The sequence below is a fragment of the Chelonoidis abingdonii genome, chromosome 19 (assembly GCF_003597395.2).
Source record: "Chelonoidis abingdonii isolate Lonesome George chromosome 19, CheloAbing_2.0, whole genome shotgun sequence".
NCBI classification, from domain to species: domain Eukaryota; kingdom Metazoa; phylum Chordata; order Testudines; family Testudinidae; genus Chelonoidis; species Chelonoidis abingdonii.
In genome coordinates this window covers 11,149,245-11,168,207 of record NC_133787.1, presented here as the reverse complement: position 1 = coordinate 11,168,207, position 18,963 = coordinate 11,149,245, and the positions used below count along the sequence as shown (strand labels likewise).

General features: G+C 39.6%; 1 protein-coding gene across 4 annotated transcripts in view; it reads left to right on the top strand.

Annotated features, from left to right (window-relative positions):
• Positions 1-18,963, top strand: part of LPCAT2 (lysophosphatidylcholine acyltransferase 2) — a 71,867-nt gene that overhangs the window by 21,041 nt on the left and 31,863 nt on the right. For all 4 annotated transcript variants that reach the window (XR_012657290.1, XM_032773509.2, XM_075073801.1 and 1 more), the window contains exons 7-8: positions 6,842-6,876; positions 13,375-13,429. Coding sequence is in view for 3 of the 4 variants with exons in the window: in XM_032773509.2 (XP_032629400.1) it covers positions 6,842-6,876; positions 13,375-13,429 (90 nt within the window). In the remaining variant the exon portion in view is untranslated. The remainder of the gene's footprint in view (positions 1-6,841; positions 6,877-13,374; positions 13,430-18,963) is intronic.

Below are 18,963 nucleotides of genomic sequence, written 5' to 3'. Positions count from 1 at the left end.
CATGAATGTAATTTTACTCCTGCAACAGGATTTAGAACTGTGTCCATCAGCTGACTTCCACAGGGAAGCTGCAAACATTTCATTACATGCCCATTGCAAGATAGTATGTAGGTTCAAATTAAGTTCAGGGGAAAAGGCTCAGTTCACAATATTTTATTATTATTTTATTTTATTTTATTATTAAGAATAATAAGATTGGAAAATCATTTTGGTAGCTTTGGAGGAAAGGAAGGGCGCACAATTAAATGTTGCAGCAGGAAGGGGCAGAAATTCCAGGTGGGAGACAGAAGTTACAGCGCACAGGGAAGATTAAAGAAATTGTTTTCCCCACTAGAGAAAGTACCACACAAGTAGCATGCCAACATTTCTGTTGTGGAATTTAAAAATTTAAAAAAAAAAAAGTCAATTGAATGCTTATAAGACATCACACAAAAGTCTTTCTTAAAAACCTGATAACTTTTTCTTGGATAATGTCAACTCATTATTAGCAGTGTCTTCTATAAGTTTCTGCACTTAATAGAGGGGATGCTTAGATGAATGTAAAGAGTGAAATAAGCAGTTGGCAATTTTTTGCTTTCACAAGTTAGCAATAAGTTATTACTTAGCTTGTAAGCTCCTCGGGGTAGGGTCTATCTTTTTTTCCCATTGTGTTTGTATAGCGCCTTGCACGGCTGGCTGCTCGGCTGTGATCGGGGCCCACAGTACAAATCATCATAATAATTAAACAGTTTAAAACCTGTAGAGTACATCTTTTGTTTGTTTGTCCAGAATCTGTCTCTGGAAAACAGTTGATAAAATAGGTGTTGAAAGGTATAGTAATGAAGAAAAACTATGGTTAATTATCATAAGATTTTTTTGTCTTGTCACACATTTTTATCAGTTTTCATGATAAGCAGAAGTAATCTTGAAAATCTCTTTATCCTTGCAGTAGTTTTGATAATTCAGCATATGTAATTCATGGTTTTAGTTTTGAATTTAAGGCTGTGTAGATTGCAGTAGGCATCAGAATCTTGATCAGTTGTGGTAGCATGCAGAGTATCCAAACTTTCTTTGCAGTAGCTTTTGTATGAAACATCTATAAATACAGCTCAGTGTGTTGGACCAACACTGAGTGGGTTGATAGCTGGGACATATTAAGTTATATTTTCTTTACCTATTTAGTGAGTCACAGTTCAAGGCACCTGCATCTGTATTGCTTCTTCATGGTCCAGCAAGAGCACTCATTCTCAGGGGCCAGGTCTACACTGCGACTTTAAATCGGTTTAATGGCCGATATACCGATTTAACGCTGTATCCGTTCACACGACGTCCTCATTAATATCGAGTTAAACGGCTCCTTAAATCGATTTCGGAACTCCTCCCAAACGAGAGGAGTAGCGCTAAATTCGATAGTGATAACTCGGATTAGGGTTCATGTGGACGGAAATCGACGTTATTGGCCTCCGGGCGGCATCCCAGAGTGCAGCACTGACCGCTCTGGACAGCAATCTGAACTCGGATGCAGTGGGCAGGTAAACAGGAAAAGCCCCGCGAACTTTTGAATTACATTTCCTGCTTGCCCAGCGTGGAGCTCTGATCAGCACGGCTGGCGATGCAGTCTGAAATCGAAAAAGAGCTCCAGCATAGACCGTACGGGAGATACTAGGTCTGATCGCTGTATGGGGAGACAAATCTGTTGTATCCAGCTCCGTTACAGAACACGAAATGCCAAAGCGTTTGAATAAAAAACTCCAGGATACACAGCGCTGCGTGACAAGCGTAACGGGAAGCCAGAGACTCAAATGGACGCTCATGAAGGGAGGGAGGGGGTACTGAGGACTCCAGCTATCCCACAGTCCACAGCAGTCTCTGAAAATTATTTGCATTCTTGGCTGAGCTCCCAATGTCTGTAGGTTCAAACACAGTGTCTGGCGTGGTTCAGGGAACAGCTCCTCAGTTTATTTCCCCCCACGACCACGAGAAAAAAAAAAGGGAAAGATTGCTGTGCTATGGCGTTTGCTCAATGCACTCCGCGAAAAAGGCGCCAAAGGGTTGTCTGCTGCCTTCACAAAGGGAGGGGTGAGGCTGTACCCAGCACCACCCGGGGCAGTGTTTTCTGCCCCATCAGGCACTGTGCTCTCAACACGGAAGTGGGAACTATGGGATAGCTGAGGAACAGCTACCCACAGTGCACCGCTCCTGAAATCGATGGTAGCTTTGGACCATGGACGCAAACAATCGATTTCGGGATCCCACTGTGGACGCGCTAAACCGATTTTATTAGATCTGTTTTGTAATATCGGTTTAAGCTAATTCGAAATAATCGTGCAGTGTAGACGTACCCAGGGTTCCAACTCCACAACCATCATCTTTTGGGCAGAGACACGCATCTCTCTCATTCCTGTCCTGGGTATTTCCAGGCTGTACAGATCCATGCCTACACTGTGAATTCCCCAGCAAGGCAGATTGCCTCAGCAGGCCTGCACTGCCTTGCATCCTCAGAGGCTATAACCAGCATAATTGCCCACAGTTAAGTTACCACCCAGCTGTTCCAGAGCAAGCACCTTTAAGGTAAAAGTATTATAGAGAAAGTATCTTGAAAACAATAAAAGAACCTACACCCATGCTAATATGCTTACCAGCGATCACCTCAGCTCCAGCAAGGGCTCTGGCAAGTAAACAGTCTTTTAGGCTCCACTAAAGGGTTTGCTGTGGTCATAAGATCATAGCTGGTGTTAGTTCAAAACAAGCATCCCGTGAATCTATAAGTCATTGCTGTGTGCGGTTTGGGTCTTTGATCTGGGAATAGGTAATTTGTAGACCACGGGTGTACTCCTCAGGGCGAAGCTTCAAAAGTCCTGAGTTCTTGCATAACCTGAAGGGGGCACATTTGCATGTATACTTCCCCTAGAGATTTCCGGGAAACTCACTTAACTTTAAAAGTTCAAATTGTTTCAAATAGCCCTTTAAAGCCCTAACATTTCCCATGCTTTATATGAATCCTGTCTCCTCCCAGAGACGTTACATACAATCCCACAATACTCTGTCAGTGTTGCATTTATAGTACAATGAAATACTCATTCTTAAACTTGATTCAGTAAGGTGTAACTTCATCCTATCATGTTTCTCCAGGATACTGCAGGAAATTGCCATATCTGTTCACGAGGCTGTCCAAATATGCTTGTGTTCCTTGATTCCTCTAGTCGTATTATTCCATACACAATTGATCAGGTACCCAATTCATTGCCACAGTGTTTCAAAGCAGAATCCTCCTTCAGAGACCCAGGAATGGGAATCACTTATGTAGCATTTGAGAACTAATGTAAGAAGCCAGGTCTTTTTAGCATCAAAATTGGACTGTTGCTACTCTGGGTGAAAAACCCTGCTAGTGGGGCTATTTAGTTTTAGATGTAGCTGAAGTAAAACAGTAAGCAAAAGTAGTTTGATTATAGCAGAAGTTGGAAGTTTCATGCCAAGCCAGGGCGTCTATCTCTTGAATCTCAGATTTCCCCAAAGTACATCAAATATTCTGCTGGTGTTCCCCCCTTCTGTTAAGATTCCAGTATTTTATCACAAGGTTAGGCAAACAGTTTCAAAAGGGCAAAAACAGGCAAAAAGGCCATAACCCAATTGAACATATAGTCAGACCTTGTTATTTTGAATCAGTTTGTACCTTCTTCCAAGTGTATTTTCTATAATTTCTCTGGCATACGGAGGTAGACACAGTCTTATTTCAGATACATGAAACTCTGATACCATAAGGTGATGGTTGTGGATAGTTTACTGGAGAATGCTTTAAAATACATAAGTGGCTTTGATCAAGTGATGTAAAAATGTTGCGTCCATCTATGATATAAATGCTCCCTTTGACTATTTACTTGTGGGACAGTTTTGTTAGTCCCTTGCTTAATACTAGTACAATATAGATATAGTGAGCTTCGGCAACAAACACCTTTCTATTCCTGTGGAGCCAATACAACTGTAAGAGACCGAGCAGGTCTAGTCTTCTTCATGCAGCACTGGTGGAACTCAGCTGCATTCCAGTTGTAGAATCTCTTTATTTATTGATGATGGTGGAAGAGGCAAAAAGAACCCAGCCTGGCTTTTCACATCTCGGACTGAGCTTGATTATACTAAGGGCAATAGGCAGGAGGAGGCAGGCAGTGAGGAGGGTATGTGGGAAGGGAGTTGCTGCAGCTTCCCTGTTTTCTGTAGCAAACCTTTTCAAGCCTCTGCCAGCTAAGAGACCTGCCTTGGTTCTTGACGGGTGACTAGTGTCAGACTAGAATTGTATTAACTGATATTTCTCCTAAAGAATTTGAGACAGCAGTATGGACAGCTGGAGCTAGAACAGTTCTAATGTCAATAAAAGGAGGCAGCATGGGCTAGGAGTGGTTGGGGTATGGCCAGCAAGTCAGAGACCTGGATTCTATTCCTGCCTTTGCCACTGGTATGCTGAATGTAACTACATCTTGTCTTGCCTTAGCCTGCACACCTGTAACATGGGGATAATTACATTTACACTCTTCTGTAAAGCACTTTGACATCTATGGATGGAAGTACCTAATCAAAAGATTAATACTAGACAGAGTTTTAAAACTTAATAATATATATGGAGATATACCTATCTTATAGAACTGGAAGGGACCTTGAAAGCTCATTGAGTCTAGTCCCCTGCCTTTAATAGCAGGTCCAAGTACTGTCCCCCTGACACGTTTTTTTTTTTTTTAAATTTATTTTGCCTCAGATCCCTAAATGGCCCCCTCAAGGATTGAACTCACAACCCTGGGTTTAGCAGGCCAATGCTCAAACCACTGAGCTATCTCTCCCTTAAAAAAACCACCAGCTCATTTATAAAAAGGAAATGACCTTGAAGACAACAGTCGTATGGAAGTTAGAGGAAGCTAAAAGAATAAAAAGCAGTTTAATTAGGCGTCAGTAAATTCAGGGTGTTGAGAATAAGGTATAAATTGGCAATCTTGTCCATAAAATATTAATAGGGTAAATCTGTGTCCTTATATATGAGAAGTTTGAAAATGTATTAAGCAGCTTTACAGAGTTAAAAAGTGAAATACTATAGGTACATTGGCGGGTTTTGGGTTTACAGAGGTACAGAAGAATGGTCATACTGGGTCAGACCAATGGTCCATATAGCCCAGTATCCTGTCTTCCGACAGTGGCCAATGCCAGGTGTCCCAGAGGGAATGACTAGAACAGGTAACCATCAAGTGATCCATCCCCTGTCGCCCATTCCCAGCTTCTGGCAAACAGAGGCTAGGGACACTTCAGGGCATAGTTTTGGTAAATTTTAATCTACAGTATAGTCATCCTCTGTTTATAAGAACTAGGGTAAATGTGCACCACATTTTGTTTCTGTTTAGGGCTCCTTTTCTTTCTAATCATGCTCAGTACAGATGTGATGGTAGGAAGATAGGAACATCCTGCAACAACAATTTAAACAAATCATTTCAACTAAGCTGTGATTACCCCTGTGTGATTCTATACAAGATGATTGGGAAAAGGAAAAAATATGGGCTTTTGCCTTCCTTTAGCTTCTTTATGCTGTGTAAAGAAGGCCTGATACTTTGGGGAGGGAGGGGAGAGGGTGGGTTTTTTTTTTTTAATTTTTCTACACTAGAAATTCAGATGCTATCTAGATTCATAGATTCCAAGGCCAGAAGGGACCATACTGATTATCTAGTGTGATCTCCTATATAACACAGGCCATAGAACTTCCCCAAAATAATTCCTAGAGTAGATCTTTTAGAAAACATCCAATCTTGATTTAAAAAACGTCAGTGATGGAAAGTCCACCACAACCCTTGGTAAATTGTTCTGATGGTTAATTACCCGCCCTATCAAAAATGTATACCTTTATGTTCAGTCTGAATTTGTCTAGCTTCAACTTCCAGTCTAGGCTGGAAGACTCTTGGATGACTGGAGAGCGTCATGTAAATGATGAGATCACACGTGCTAAAGGAGTAAAAGTAGCACTGTTAAGTGGGAGAAGATAATCTTCATCAGACTGTTAAAATAACTGTTTGACCTCAGTGACTAATATTTCTGAATAAGTGAAACATTTGTTGAAGATTCCACATTCGTGTCCCTTCCTTCAGGGAGATAAGAGCTTAGTGCCTCCCACTGGTCCTCCTTCTGTGGTTTTGTTGATCAGACTTCACATTCATAACATTTCTGTGATGGAAAAACAAGCAGAATTTGTTTCTTAATTAAACCAAACCAACCAACCCTTCCTTTCAGGCCCTAAAGTAGCACAAGCCCCTCAACTCCATCTCTCCCCCCTTTTGGTATCCTTTGTAGGTTAACTTTAAAACACTGGAGTGAAGCAGTAAAAATGGATTGGTTTTGCATAAATGGAAGGCATCGCTTTTTGAAGAAGGAAATAGGTAAGGCCATGTATACTGTAGAACAATGTTGTGGCACAACTAGTGCTGAAATCTCAAGCATAACTACCAGACCAACTGTGTAAAGCTGTTCTTCCTGGAAGACAAGGAGTAGATTATAATTAGTGCCTTTTATAGGGCTAGTGTCAACTCCCAGTGAAGTCTTTTAATGAGAGCTCAGTAAGAATCTAGGTGATGTAAAACATGAGTCAGTACAAAACTGCATGGGCAAACTAATCCATGGGTTTAATCTTTTCTCTCTTTCATTTTTCATACTATGGCAATGCAGCTGCTGGTGAAAATATTTATAAGGCTATGGATTCCAGTCACGTTAACTTTTTTTTTTTAATAGGACAGTAAAACATCCTCTGCTTCACCCAATTGTATGCTTATAATTTCTGTGGTCTCCTGTCCGTACTCCCCTCTGGTTTAACTTGTCTTACATTTCTGTTTTTCTTTAGGATACTGTGACCTGGACATGGCAAGGCTATTCATTGTAAGTTTTCTAACTCTAAAATTAAAAACAACATACAGGAACTTTTCCCATTAATAAATATACTGCCAATGACCAAACCAGCCCTATTAAGTCCATAGGAACGTATTTCTTGGTTTGGTCTTCTGATGGAATGTATTTGGGGGTCAGACTGACATTGTGACATGCTCCAGTATTTAATCTCTTAGTAGACAGAGCACTAAACTGGTATTCAAGACACCTGGGTCTGTTCCTGACCCTGACACTGGTTTGCTGGATGTTCTTGCTTAAATAACTTCATCTCTGTGCCTCAGTCTCCCCATCTATTAAAAAGGGGATAATGATACTAACTTCCTTTGTAAAGAGCTTTGAGATCCACTGATAAAAAGCACTATATAAGAGCTAGGTATTATTATGGCAGCAAATTTTGTACTTGTTCTATTTTTCTGTCCTATAAGGAGCTGTCATTTCCCAGTTATATCACCCTGCGGATCCCCTTGCTTATACTGTTATCAATCCGGAGTAACTCCAGTGAAGTCAAGAGTTTTAAGCTGGTGTGCAAAGGGTGAAAGTAGAAGAAAACCGAGCCCTATTGTATGTGGAGCTGCAGGTGCATTGCATTCGTTACATTCCCAAATAGTTCTTTCCAGTTATTCTAGCATTAAATTTTATAAAAGCACAGCTTCTGCCCCTGCAGTAAAGTGTCCAAGGAATAGTCTAAGGCTTGACTGCTTGCGGACTTTTTCATTGTAGCTAGATCAGGATGGTTCCCACAGATAGTAAAAAAATTCAGTTCTGGATTTTCTGGTTGTTAGAAAAACCAGAACAACAACTGTTGTAGAAGAGGCAAATATTGCAGTTAAATAACTGTGCATATTGGCAAAAGTTGACTTGGTTAGTCTTCTCCTGGCTTTTGCTTTTTTCACATGTTACAATGAAGTAGACATGGCAGTGAAATTCTTAACATTTTTGTTTCCTTTTTCTTTTGGACTGTCACTACTGAAAAATCACAGGTATCAGCAATTTACTTGATTTTTATCTTTCTTTAGTGTCATTTTTAACCTCCAGCATACTCGTTTCTCTATCTGACTTGAAGTTTCACCCCAAGATACAGTAGATAAAAAGAAGCCAGGACATACCAAACATCTCTTCCTCTCCTTCATCAGATACAGAGAGACAGTCTGTCTATATACAGACTCTCGCAGTACTTTTCATCTTGCACAACGAAACAAGTGCCTTTAGCTTTAGGAAATTCCAATGAAGAGAGATTTTCCATTTCAGATACTAATAGTGAAAACTCTTCAAGGGAGACCCTCAGGTTATGTCTACACTACCCGCTGTATCGGCAGGTTACAATCGATTGCTCAGGGATCGATATATCGCGTCTCATCTAGACGCGATATATCGATCCCCGAGCACGCTTATATCGATTCCGGAACTCCACCAACCCCAACAGAGTTGCGGAATCGACAGGGGGAGCCGCGGACATCGATCCCGCGCGGTGAGGACGGGTGAGTAATCCGATCTTAGATATTCGACTTCAGCTACGTTATTCATGTAGCTGAAGTTGCGTATCTAAGACCGATTTTCCCCCGTAGTGTAGACCAGCCCTGAGAGACCAACAAAGGGCAATAGCTTAATGAAGGTGGCTTTCTAATAAGTGATTCCAAATTGTGCTCATGCAACTGAGCATATTAAAGCTTAAATATTTGACGCCATGTATTTTATTTATAAAACCTCAGTAGAAACATTGTGTATCGTTTTGCTATATATATTACATCTATATTACATTGGAATTTTTGTGTGTGTATATATATATATTATAGTACTGAAATGAAAATGCATAAAAATTCCAATGTAATACAGAATTTTTTTAAGTTCAAATATATTTACATGAAATATCCAAGGAGAACTATTCTTAAGTATGTTTTAGGAGCATTGGAGTCATGATGTCCTCAGTGTCATTGGTTGCTTCCTGTATTTACATGTTTGATGCAGTCTTACCAGTTGATGCTCTAGTTCTTCTCGTTGCTAATGAAGGAATTTCCTCTAATGTTTTGTCCAGCCTGGACACTTGTTCTAGAAAATTCCATTCAGACAACTTGTAAATGATAAGAGAAATTTCTTTTTTGTAAGTCAAGTAGAGAAAGTAGAATTTTCTTAATAGCAGCTAAGATTTAAGTCCAAGATTTTCAAAAATAGGTACCTATAAACACTCCTAAGCAAGTGGCTTGATTTATTTTTATTTTTTTTTTAAATTCAGTAGTCCCAAACAACCACTGCCTTCAGTGTGAGTTGGTCCTGGGAAAATCCTTGATTTTGTTCATGTATCACATACTGGATTTGCTGTTGGAAGGATGGAATGTAAATTTTTTTTATAGGCTTTAGGTGTGTGTGATTTTTATATGAGCCTTATTTGCATACAGGTATTTTTTTAGTATGTTAGTTTATTACTTAGATGCTATGGTAATAAAAATAATAAATACTGTGGATGGGTTTGTATTATCTCAAGTGGCTGGAGTCACTCAAGAAACTGCCCTTTCTTGCCCATAAACTTAATAACCATATTCAAGAACAATAAAACAGACATTTTACAAGAACAGCGGTCTTCACTTTCATACAGATCACTTGAGACTCAATTTCTGAACCACTTTAAATGAAATAAGTGTTACCACAGTTTTCCATTCATGTGACTCCCAGCTACATGTTATCTTTTCCTCTTCCTGGCCCCTGATTTAGGGCTGAGCCCTATTTTTCTTGCCTTAAGAAAGAAGTTGAATTTGAAAATTGACACCTTGGATATCACAGTCATGGGCACACTAGAAATATTAAGATGAATAAATTTGACCTATACTTTTAATCAGAGAAATAGGTGAGAAGATTGGGATATTGTAAACAGGCAGTCTGCAAAGGGACTTCAGGAACTTAATCCTTAAAATCTTATTCTCAATTCAATTTGACTAATGTAGACATAAAACGTGTGCTTTTCCTTTGTTCCAGAGCATTTGTTCTATACAAAATTATACTAGATCCTTGTATTTAGACCATATCCAGCAAGCCATTTCTTAAGCCAATTATTTCATGTGTCCTCGGAAGGGATGATGCTAGAAAAGAATTTTCTAAATACATTTAAAAGAAAATGCTAGAAACAAATGGGTGCTAATGGGATCTGCCAGAATTGCATATCTGGGCACACAATTATACAATACACATGGAAGATCTCAGAACTTATTTAACAATAAGTTAACAATAACAATGAATTATGCATAAATATTAGTAAAAATATATTAGAGGGAGTTTTAAAAGGAACATGATGATAAATGAACAGGATATTAAGTATCAGGGGGTAGCCATGTTAGTCTGTATCCACAAAAACGACGAGGAGTCCAGTGGCACCTTAAGGACTAACAGATTTCTTTGGGCATAAGTTTTCATGGGTAAAAAAACCGACTTCTTCAGATGCATGGAGTGAAAATTACAGATGCAGGCATTATATACTGACACATGAAGAGAAGGGAGTTATCTCCTCATCAGTTATTGGGAGTGGACCACATCCACCCTTGACTTGAATTGGCCTTGTTTAATACTGGTTTCTCAACTTGTCGGCGGTAACTCCCTCTCCTATGTGTCAGTTATATTTATGCCTGATCTGTAATTTTCACTCCATGCATCTGAGAAGTCGGGTTTTTTCACCACGAAAGCTCTACTGCCCAAAGAAATTGTTAGTCTTAAGGTGCCATCCGGACTCCTCACTGTTTAATAGTATATACACTTATCCTTGTTGTAACAAGGACAAGTCGTGAACGGCCATAGGTGGTGTGTAGCACAGAGGCTAAAACTGAAAACCTGATTAATACCTTGAATACTGAAACTATAATCAAACCTTAATGTGGGATAATTGCTAAAGTAATGCCACATTGGAAAACAAAGTAACCCCAACTATACATACAATATGATGGGGGGCTAATTTAGCTACAACATACTCAGGAAAAAGATCTTTGGCGTCATTGTGGATAGTTCTCTTGAAGATGTCCACACAGTGTGCAGAGGCGGTCAAAAAGCCAAACAGGTGTTAGAATCATTAAAAAAGGGCTAGAGAATAAGATGAGAATATTATTATTGCCCTTATATAAATCCATGGTACGCCCACATCTCGCAATACTGTATACAGATGTGGTCTCCTCACCTCAAAAAGATATTCTAGCACTAGAAAAAGGTTCAGAAAAGGGCAACTAAATGATAGGGGGATTGGAGAGGGTCAATGAGGGAGAGATTAAAGAGGTTAGGCCTCTTCAGCTTGGAAAAGAGGCAGCACTAGGGGGATATGATAGAGGTATAAAAATCATTGACGTGATGAGTGAGAAGTGATAAGGAAAAGTTACTTACTTATTCCCATAAACGGAACTTAGGGTCACCAAATGAATTAATAGGTAGCAGGTTTAAAACAAATAAAAGGAAGTTCTTCACACAGCGCACAGTCAACTTGTGGAACTCCTTATCTGAGGAGGTTGTGAAGGCTGGGACTATAACAGTGTTTAAAAGGGAACTGGATAAATTTATGGTGGCTAAGTCCATAAATGGCTATTAGCCAGGAAGGGTAAAGAATGGTGTCCCTAGCCTCTGTTCATCAGAGGATGGAGATGAATGGCAGAAGGGAGATCACTTGATCATTGCCTGTTAGCTTCACTCCCTCTGGGGCACCTGGCATTGGCCACTGTCGGTAAACAGATACTGGGCTAGATGGACCTTTGGTCTGACCCGGTACGGCCGTTCTTATGTTCTTATGTTTTAAAGCTGCACCCCTTACTCAAATATGACATCAGTTTTTAAACTAGAAAGGAAACGTCTTTAGACTGATAATAGCATTAAAAAACCCTCCCTCCATGAGGGCCAATTAGTAAACCAGAGAGTATGGGAGAATGTCTAGCTATATGTAAGCTAGATTCTTTCTTCTGCTTCCCCTACTGGGTTCCTCTATTAGTTGCTCTCACTTCTCTTGCTGGCACAAACTCTTATGATTACTAGGATGTGACCTAAGAACTTAAGATGTGCCAGAGTAGATATGAGCACTGGTGAATCAAGTCTGGGGGATACGTGGTTGAAGGGCTGAAGCAGACTTTGAGAGGCGAGGATGAATGGAAGAAGACTGAGGAAAAGCAGGGGTGGGGGTGAACGGGGAAGAGTAGCAGGAAATGAGAGCAGAGGCGAAGGGGTGATTTAGACTCTGTAGGCCCTTGAATGAAATTTCATGATATCCTGAATAATGTCTCCCTTGTTTTGCAATCTGGAAATAGTGCAGGAAGGTCTAATAGAAGAGCTAATCGATTGCATCTTGCAGTGCTGGCATGCATTTGGTAGAACACTTCTCGGCCCTTCCCTGAAACCTGTCTGCCCCCATTCTGTTTTCACTCACTCCTTTTGTGTCACTCTTTTAACCTGTGGGGCAGGTGCCTAAAACTGTTCTATAATTTTAAATCAACTGTTAAAATTCATAAGAAAAGTCCAGCTGGCCCTCTCACTCCACCACCTCTTCTCTATCCCCGGTCTTCTCAGAAAACTCTTCCCAAACAGAATAAAGTTGTCTGTAGGATTTGCCTTTATTTAAGGCTACATGTAAATGCTTCTCTCTCTCAGCTTGAAAGTGCTAACAGTCAAATGTGGAAGTGGTTAACCGTACCTCATTTCCCAACTTCCCCCATGTTAAAACTTCATACTGCCTTTTAAAGCATCCAAGACCCAAAGTGCACTGGTGGTTCCTTGTTATAATAATAGTTAGCATTTAGATGGTACTGGAAATGTGCAAAATCCACATGCCTGTAAAAGGGTAACCAATCTTCCCTCTGCTCCTGGGAGGGAAGTCAATAGGTATTAGCCTCACTTTTCATATGAGAGAACAAACACACAGATTAAGTTCATACAGGTTGTAAGAGCCAGAGGCAAGGCTAAAACTCAGGATTTCCTGATTGCCAAACCACTAAACTTCACCTCTTTTATAAATTCGTAGATTACGTGCAGGAGGAACTGTTAGCGCATCTAATCTGACTTCCTGCATGACACAGACCAGTTACTCCTGCAATGAGCCAAACAGCTTGGGTTTGAATATCTCCCAGAAAGGCATCCAGTCCTCATTCACCGTGTCCACCAATGCATCTTCAGCCTTGTTTAAAAAATAACAATTGCTAGCAAGATGTGAACTCTTGACTTTATATAAAGCACGATGAATGTGTGTGTGATAACTACATATATAGTGCTGTAAATGCATATGGCACTAGAAAGTGTAACACGTTCTTTGCTCTAAAGAGCTTGCAGCATAAATACCACTAAAATGCCTTTAACTTTCATAGGAGCAGGAACCAGCCCTATGAAGAAAACCTAAGGCGGCATCTCAAGAAGGTTCAGATCAGGGCCTATAGAGATTATTGCCAGAAATAAGAGGCTGAAAAAATGTTAACAAATGATATTTGAAAGTCAGCTGAAAGTAGACTGTTACTTAAAAAACAAAATATTTTTCCTCCTCCCTAGCAAAGAACTTTGTGTGATGACTTTTTGCCAGCTGTTAACGAGGGTAGAAGTTGAGGTAAGAATTGGAGAAATTTGGATTTTTTTGATGAACATACTGTTCCTGTGTTGTTTATCAATATCTAACAGAAAACAAATGTCTTTTCTCAATAAGTGCAGTTTGTGTCTTAATAGATTAGTTCACCTTACAGGGAAGCATGGTGGATACAGCTTTTAACCTGCTGCCCATGTTGGCATGTCTTTTAACTTGACAAGAGCCCATATGTGGAAGTGGTTGAAAGGGTATTTGTTACAAAATCACTATTAAATACCATTGTTCACAAATGTTTGGACTCACTGTTCTTGTAAAGCCTGAACAGGTTGAATTACAAAATAACTTCTCTGTTTGTTTATTTTCAAAATTTAAGAGTTAGCTATGGGTCTCCTAGTAATTGATGTATGTTAGCGAGTTTCCTTGTTGATATTAATATGCATGAATTGCTGTGTAATGCACAAGAAAATATAGCATACCTGTTGTATCTTTATATGCAAATACTGTGGGCCTGATTCTTCTCTCAATCACTGTGGTTTTACACATGTAACTCATTTGAATAAATCTTTAACTATTTCTCTACATGTCTAATAATGCTCTGTTCTGTATTTTTTTTAAAAGGGGTCTCTTGCTGTTTCAGAATTTAATGCTAGTACACCTGTAATAAAACACATCTGCCCTCAAATTCTGAAATTATAAAAATTAGACATGAAGTATTTCACTAATATGCATCACTCAGCAAAGAGAAATAAATTGAATTAATAAATGGTGATGTCTAATTTATTTTAATTCATGAGCTTCTATATATTTCTGTACAGAGATGCACAGCAATGTACCATTTGTATTTTAAGAACATATCCCAATGAATTGTATAGATTGGACATGAAACAGTTAAGCTGAGAATCTGATAGGCAGACTTATTGCAAAATACATAGATAGTAAATAGCATAGGAGGGAGGGTGCAGGCTAAAAATAGGTCAGGGAGGTATTTTCATTACTTGAGTGAGTTTAAAAGGATTTTATCTTGCAGGGCTGGAATTTCCCTCTGCAATGCTCAGGAATTTCTGACTAGAAGAGAGTACTTATTCATCAGCAGCAGGAAAGTAGTTGTGCTAACCCCAGTCACAGGATGGGAAAAATTAAATGAAGTCCTTCTCTAGAGTGTGTGTGGTTATGGGCAAGTCATAGGCAATGAGTCTCAAACATCATCACCATTGCCTTTGGAGGAGGTAAAGGTGTAGTCTCAGCTAGTGAAGAGTTAGCTTGCTCTTTCATACCAGGACCTGAGACACAAACGGGCAGGCTTAGGTAGATTAATCATGTCTATGGTTCACATTTTTGGATAGTTCAAATGTGTTTTGACTTCATCCTACCCAAGTGCCTGCAGCCAGGGATTATGCATAGTGTGGATAACTGAGACTGCAGAGGATGTCAGTGCTTTGCTTCGCTTCGCTAGCCCAAGAGAGTTAACCACTTTCACTCAGGACACGTGGAGGAGGAGGAGCTAACTTAATAATGGGCAGGATGGGGTATCAGACTCAGAACAACGTGAGTGCGTAGTGATCCTCAGGGATCAGCTCTAGGACCTTTAGTGCCAGAAACGCAGACCTCTGCTACTTGAACACCTGCCATTTGAGAGCACTTCTTTAGTTGGGAGTAAGTGGTTGGTTGTCATAGCCACTTGAAAAGACATGCTCACAGGCAGTAAGCCAGTGCATTACTGCACACAGGCATCGGGAAGGAGACGGCTTGCCAAACTGCACAAGAAAACTGTGACTGATAGGGCTGTGTTTATACAGAAAGTACATACAATATATTACAGATGAGGAACAGATACAGAAACTGTTATATGGCAAATTACTAAATTAATATACAGGGCTGTGTGCAAACATCACACTGAATTAAACAGGAGTTATGCATCTCTTTCCCACCACATTGCTTTGAAAATGAACTTTTGCCTGTTTGTTTTATACAGAAATCAACTATATTTACACAAGCCAAGCCCATTTTCATTGTGCTCCTTTGTCAACATGTTACAAAGAATCACAGATGCTAACACGGCATTTATTGAAATCTTTAACAGTAAACATCGTTGTTTTTTTTAATAACAAGAAAGACATTTTCACTCTGATGCAAATTCATTTTCTCTCTTTATTAATGTCTCAGAATAAAGACTGACTTTTATTGTGGTAGTAGAATTATGCACATTTATTATGATCTGCTAATAATTCAAAATGTACTTTTGTAAACTAAGTTACCAAGTCCTGACCTTTTAGTGATGCCTCAGTGATTGAGAAAGTTGAATATAACTGAGAATGCTTCTTTTCTAGTAAATTACTTGAATGCAATAACCTTTCCTATACTTTCATAATAAATCCACTCAATATTATGGGAACACAAGCTGTTTCAGGCATATCTGCACACCACCTGTTTTCCCTAAGACAGAGATTTTGCATTTGGATCTTTGAATTAGTTGTAAGTCTTTAAACAGTCAGCTTCAAATTGGTTAAATACATATATATAATTTAATGAATTTATGCCCCCAAAGTGGATAAAGACTCAACTGTTTCAAATAACAGCATACAAGTGACTTCAGGTTTTTCGCTAGTTGTCATAAACAGATAGCTAAGGGTTAATGTTCCCTTTACCTGTAAAGGGTTAACAAAGGGAACCAAACACCTGACCAGAGGACCAATCAGGAAACCGGATTTTTCAAAGTGAGGGAGGGAACTTCTGGGTGTGTTTGGCTTTGTTCGCTTTGTTTTTTTTGTTTCTCTCGGCTATGAGGGAAGATTTTTTTTTTTTCTATCTCCAAGCTTCTTTCTACCCTTCTGTTCCCAAGTTGTGAGTACAAAAGGAAAAGCAATAGGTTTATATTGTATTTTGTATTTACATGTGTGGAGTTGCTGGAATGTTTAAATTGGATATCTTTTTGAATAAGGCTGATTATTCATATTTTCTTTTAAGCAATAGCCCTGTGTTATGTCATCTTGATGCAGTGATCATGTCATGTGTTTTTTCTTTCTTTTTTATATAAAGCTTTCTTTTTAAAACTTGTTGGATTTTCTTTTCCTAGTTAAGGCAAGGGGATAGGAATCTCTGTGCCAGGAGTACTGTCTCTCTCAGGGAAAGACTGGGAGGGGGGAGAAGAAGGAGGGGGGAAGGTAAATCGTCCTCTCTGTTTTGTGTTTCAAGGGATTGAAGCAGGGAAATCTCCTAGTATCCCCAGGGCGGGAAAATCTGGGAGGAAGTAAAGAGCAGGAAGGGAAGTGGGTTATTTCCCTTTGTTGGAGGCTCAGGGCATCTGAGTCTTGGGGGTCCCCCAGGGAAAGGTTTGGGGAGACCAGAGAGTTTATCAGGTACTCAGAATCCTGAATGGTGGCAGCGAGATAAGATCCAAGCTGGTAATTAAGCTTGGAGGTTCATGCTAAGCACCCAGATTTTGGACGCTAAGGTCCAAATTTGGGACAGAGGCTTATTACACTAGTAATGCCTATTCTGGGGTCCAGAACCCATCTTTTGGAAATTTATCACCCAAATATGTCTAATAACTTAAGTCTCAGTCTCACTATTTTACTACCTATTTCTGAGTGCTGTGAATCAGAAGACAAAACTTGACCCTAAGAAAGAATACAACTTTGATCTAACTCTTGTTGAGCTCCAGTTTTTATAGAAAAAGAGCAGAAGAATGGATAGTTATATAATGATGTTTCAACAAATTTAACTTTTTATTTTATCATTATTGACAAATATGAACTCTTCATACAAATATTTAAAAAAAAGATCTTTGCAAGATTCATTTGTGTTTGGTCAGCCTCTTATGATCTTATCTGTGTATTTATTTTGTTCAAATTCCAAAAATAGCAAACATATATTATAAAATCGACTTCATCCTGAAATAAAACCATTTATCTTCTTTTTCCATTGGAAATATTTCCAATAATTTATTTCTCCATGTCACTATTGTTGGGGCATCCGCCCTTTTCCAACAACAAGATATAGAATACCAGTCCTCAAAATTCTACAACTGAGCTGCAACAATATCTTTTCAACAGATTTGCATTAGTATAGACTGAATTTCAGTTGTAATATAGTACTAGGTACCTAGTTATTTAGGGCATAGAGTTTCAAAAGTTTGTGTACAGTCCATGAGGCCTAAATACTGGAGCTCAACCCTAATTTTATGAAGAACTGTGTATTTAGGCTATTTGTCCCTTCAGTTTTGGATTTCATATTAAAACAGCTACAACAGATCTGACCAAACCAATATGTAGTAGCCGTGGAACAAATATACAAATAGCACTGCTCTACAGCCAAAATGCCTCTGAAATAAATGTAGTCAAACTTTACTAATTCTGGGTCACTGAGAACGAAAATGATGCTTAAAATTGTTGATTGGCTCTAGTCTAGCTGTTGGGCTCCAGACTACTGCAGTGGAATCTCCTGGCAGGTGGTGATAGGGTTTCCATGTTCCGTGACTGTCAAAAGGATCTTGTCCCATTCTTCTTCATGGAAGGTGATCTTGTAGCCTGCAACAACATCGATGGTGTGATGGCAGCCCTCAACATCGTTCACAATCCAGATGAGTGGAGACTGTTCATTGATTCATCGAAGACGAGTCTTAAAGCTTGTTTTGCTGCATAATGGCAATGTTTTGCCATCAATTCCAGTTGGTCATGCAGTCCATATGAAGGAAACCTATGACAACATGAAACAACTTTTGAGGTGCATAAACTATGACCAACATCAGTGGCAGCTTTGTGGCGATTTGAAGGTTGTTGCTCTCTTGCTTGGTCTGCAGACTGGATACACAAAGTACTGCTGTTTTCTCTGCGAATGGGATAGTCGTGCAAGAGATTCCTACTACATCAAGAAAGACTGGCCACTCCGACAGTCATTGGAGCCTGGGAGGAAAAGTGTTCAGCATCCACCACTTGTTGAATCAAGGAAGATTTTGTTACCACCCTTACACATCAAGCTGGGTCTGATGAAGAACTTTGTCAAGGCCATTGACAAAACACAAGCAGCTTTCAAGTACCTCCGTGGAAAATTTCCAAGGTTAAGTGAAGCTAAGATAAAGGAAGGTGTCTTTGTTGGTCCTCAGATTCTTGAACTTCTTCGAGATGATGCATTTGACCATGCACTGCGTGGCAAGGAAAAGACGGCATGGAAAGCCTTCCAGTTAGTGGCAATAAATTTTCTCGGAAACAACAAGGCAGACAACTACAGGTTGTTGGTGGAAAACCTCCTCAAGGCATACAAAAGCCTTGGTTGCAACATGTCACTAAAGATACATTTTTTGCACTCTCATCTAGATTTTTTTCCACCGAACTGCGGAGCAGTGAGCGACGAGCACGGCGAGCGATTTCACCAGGACATTGCAACAATGGAGAAATGCTATCAGGGCAAATGGAGCCCATCAATGCTTGCAGACTATTGCTGGACAGTGACAAGAGATGCTCCATTTAATGAATACAAGAGACAAGCCAAGAAGCGCCGAGTAGACACTGAATAGGACTAAACTATGTACATAATAGTTTTTTGCCTTTTGTTTCATAATA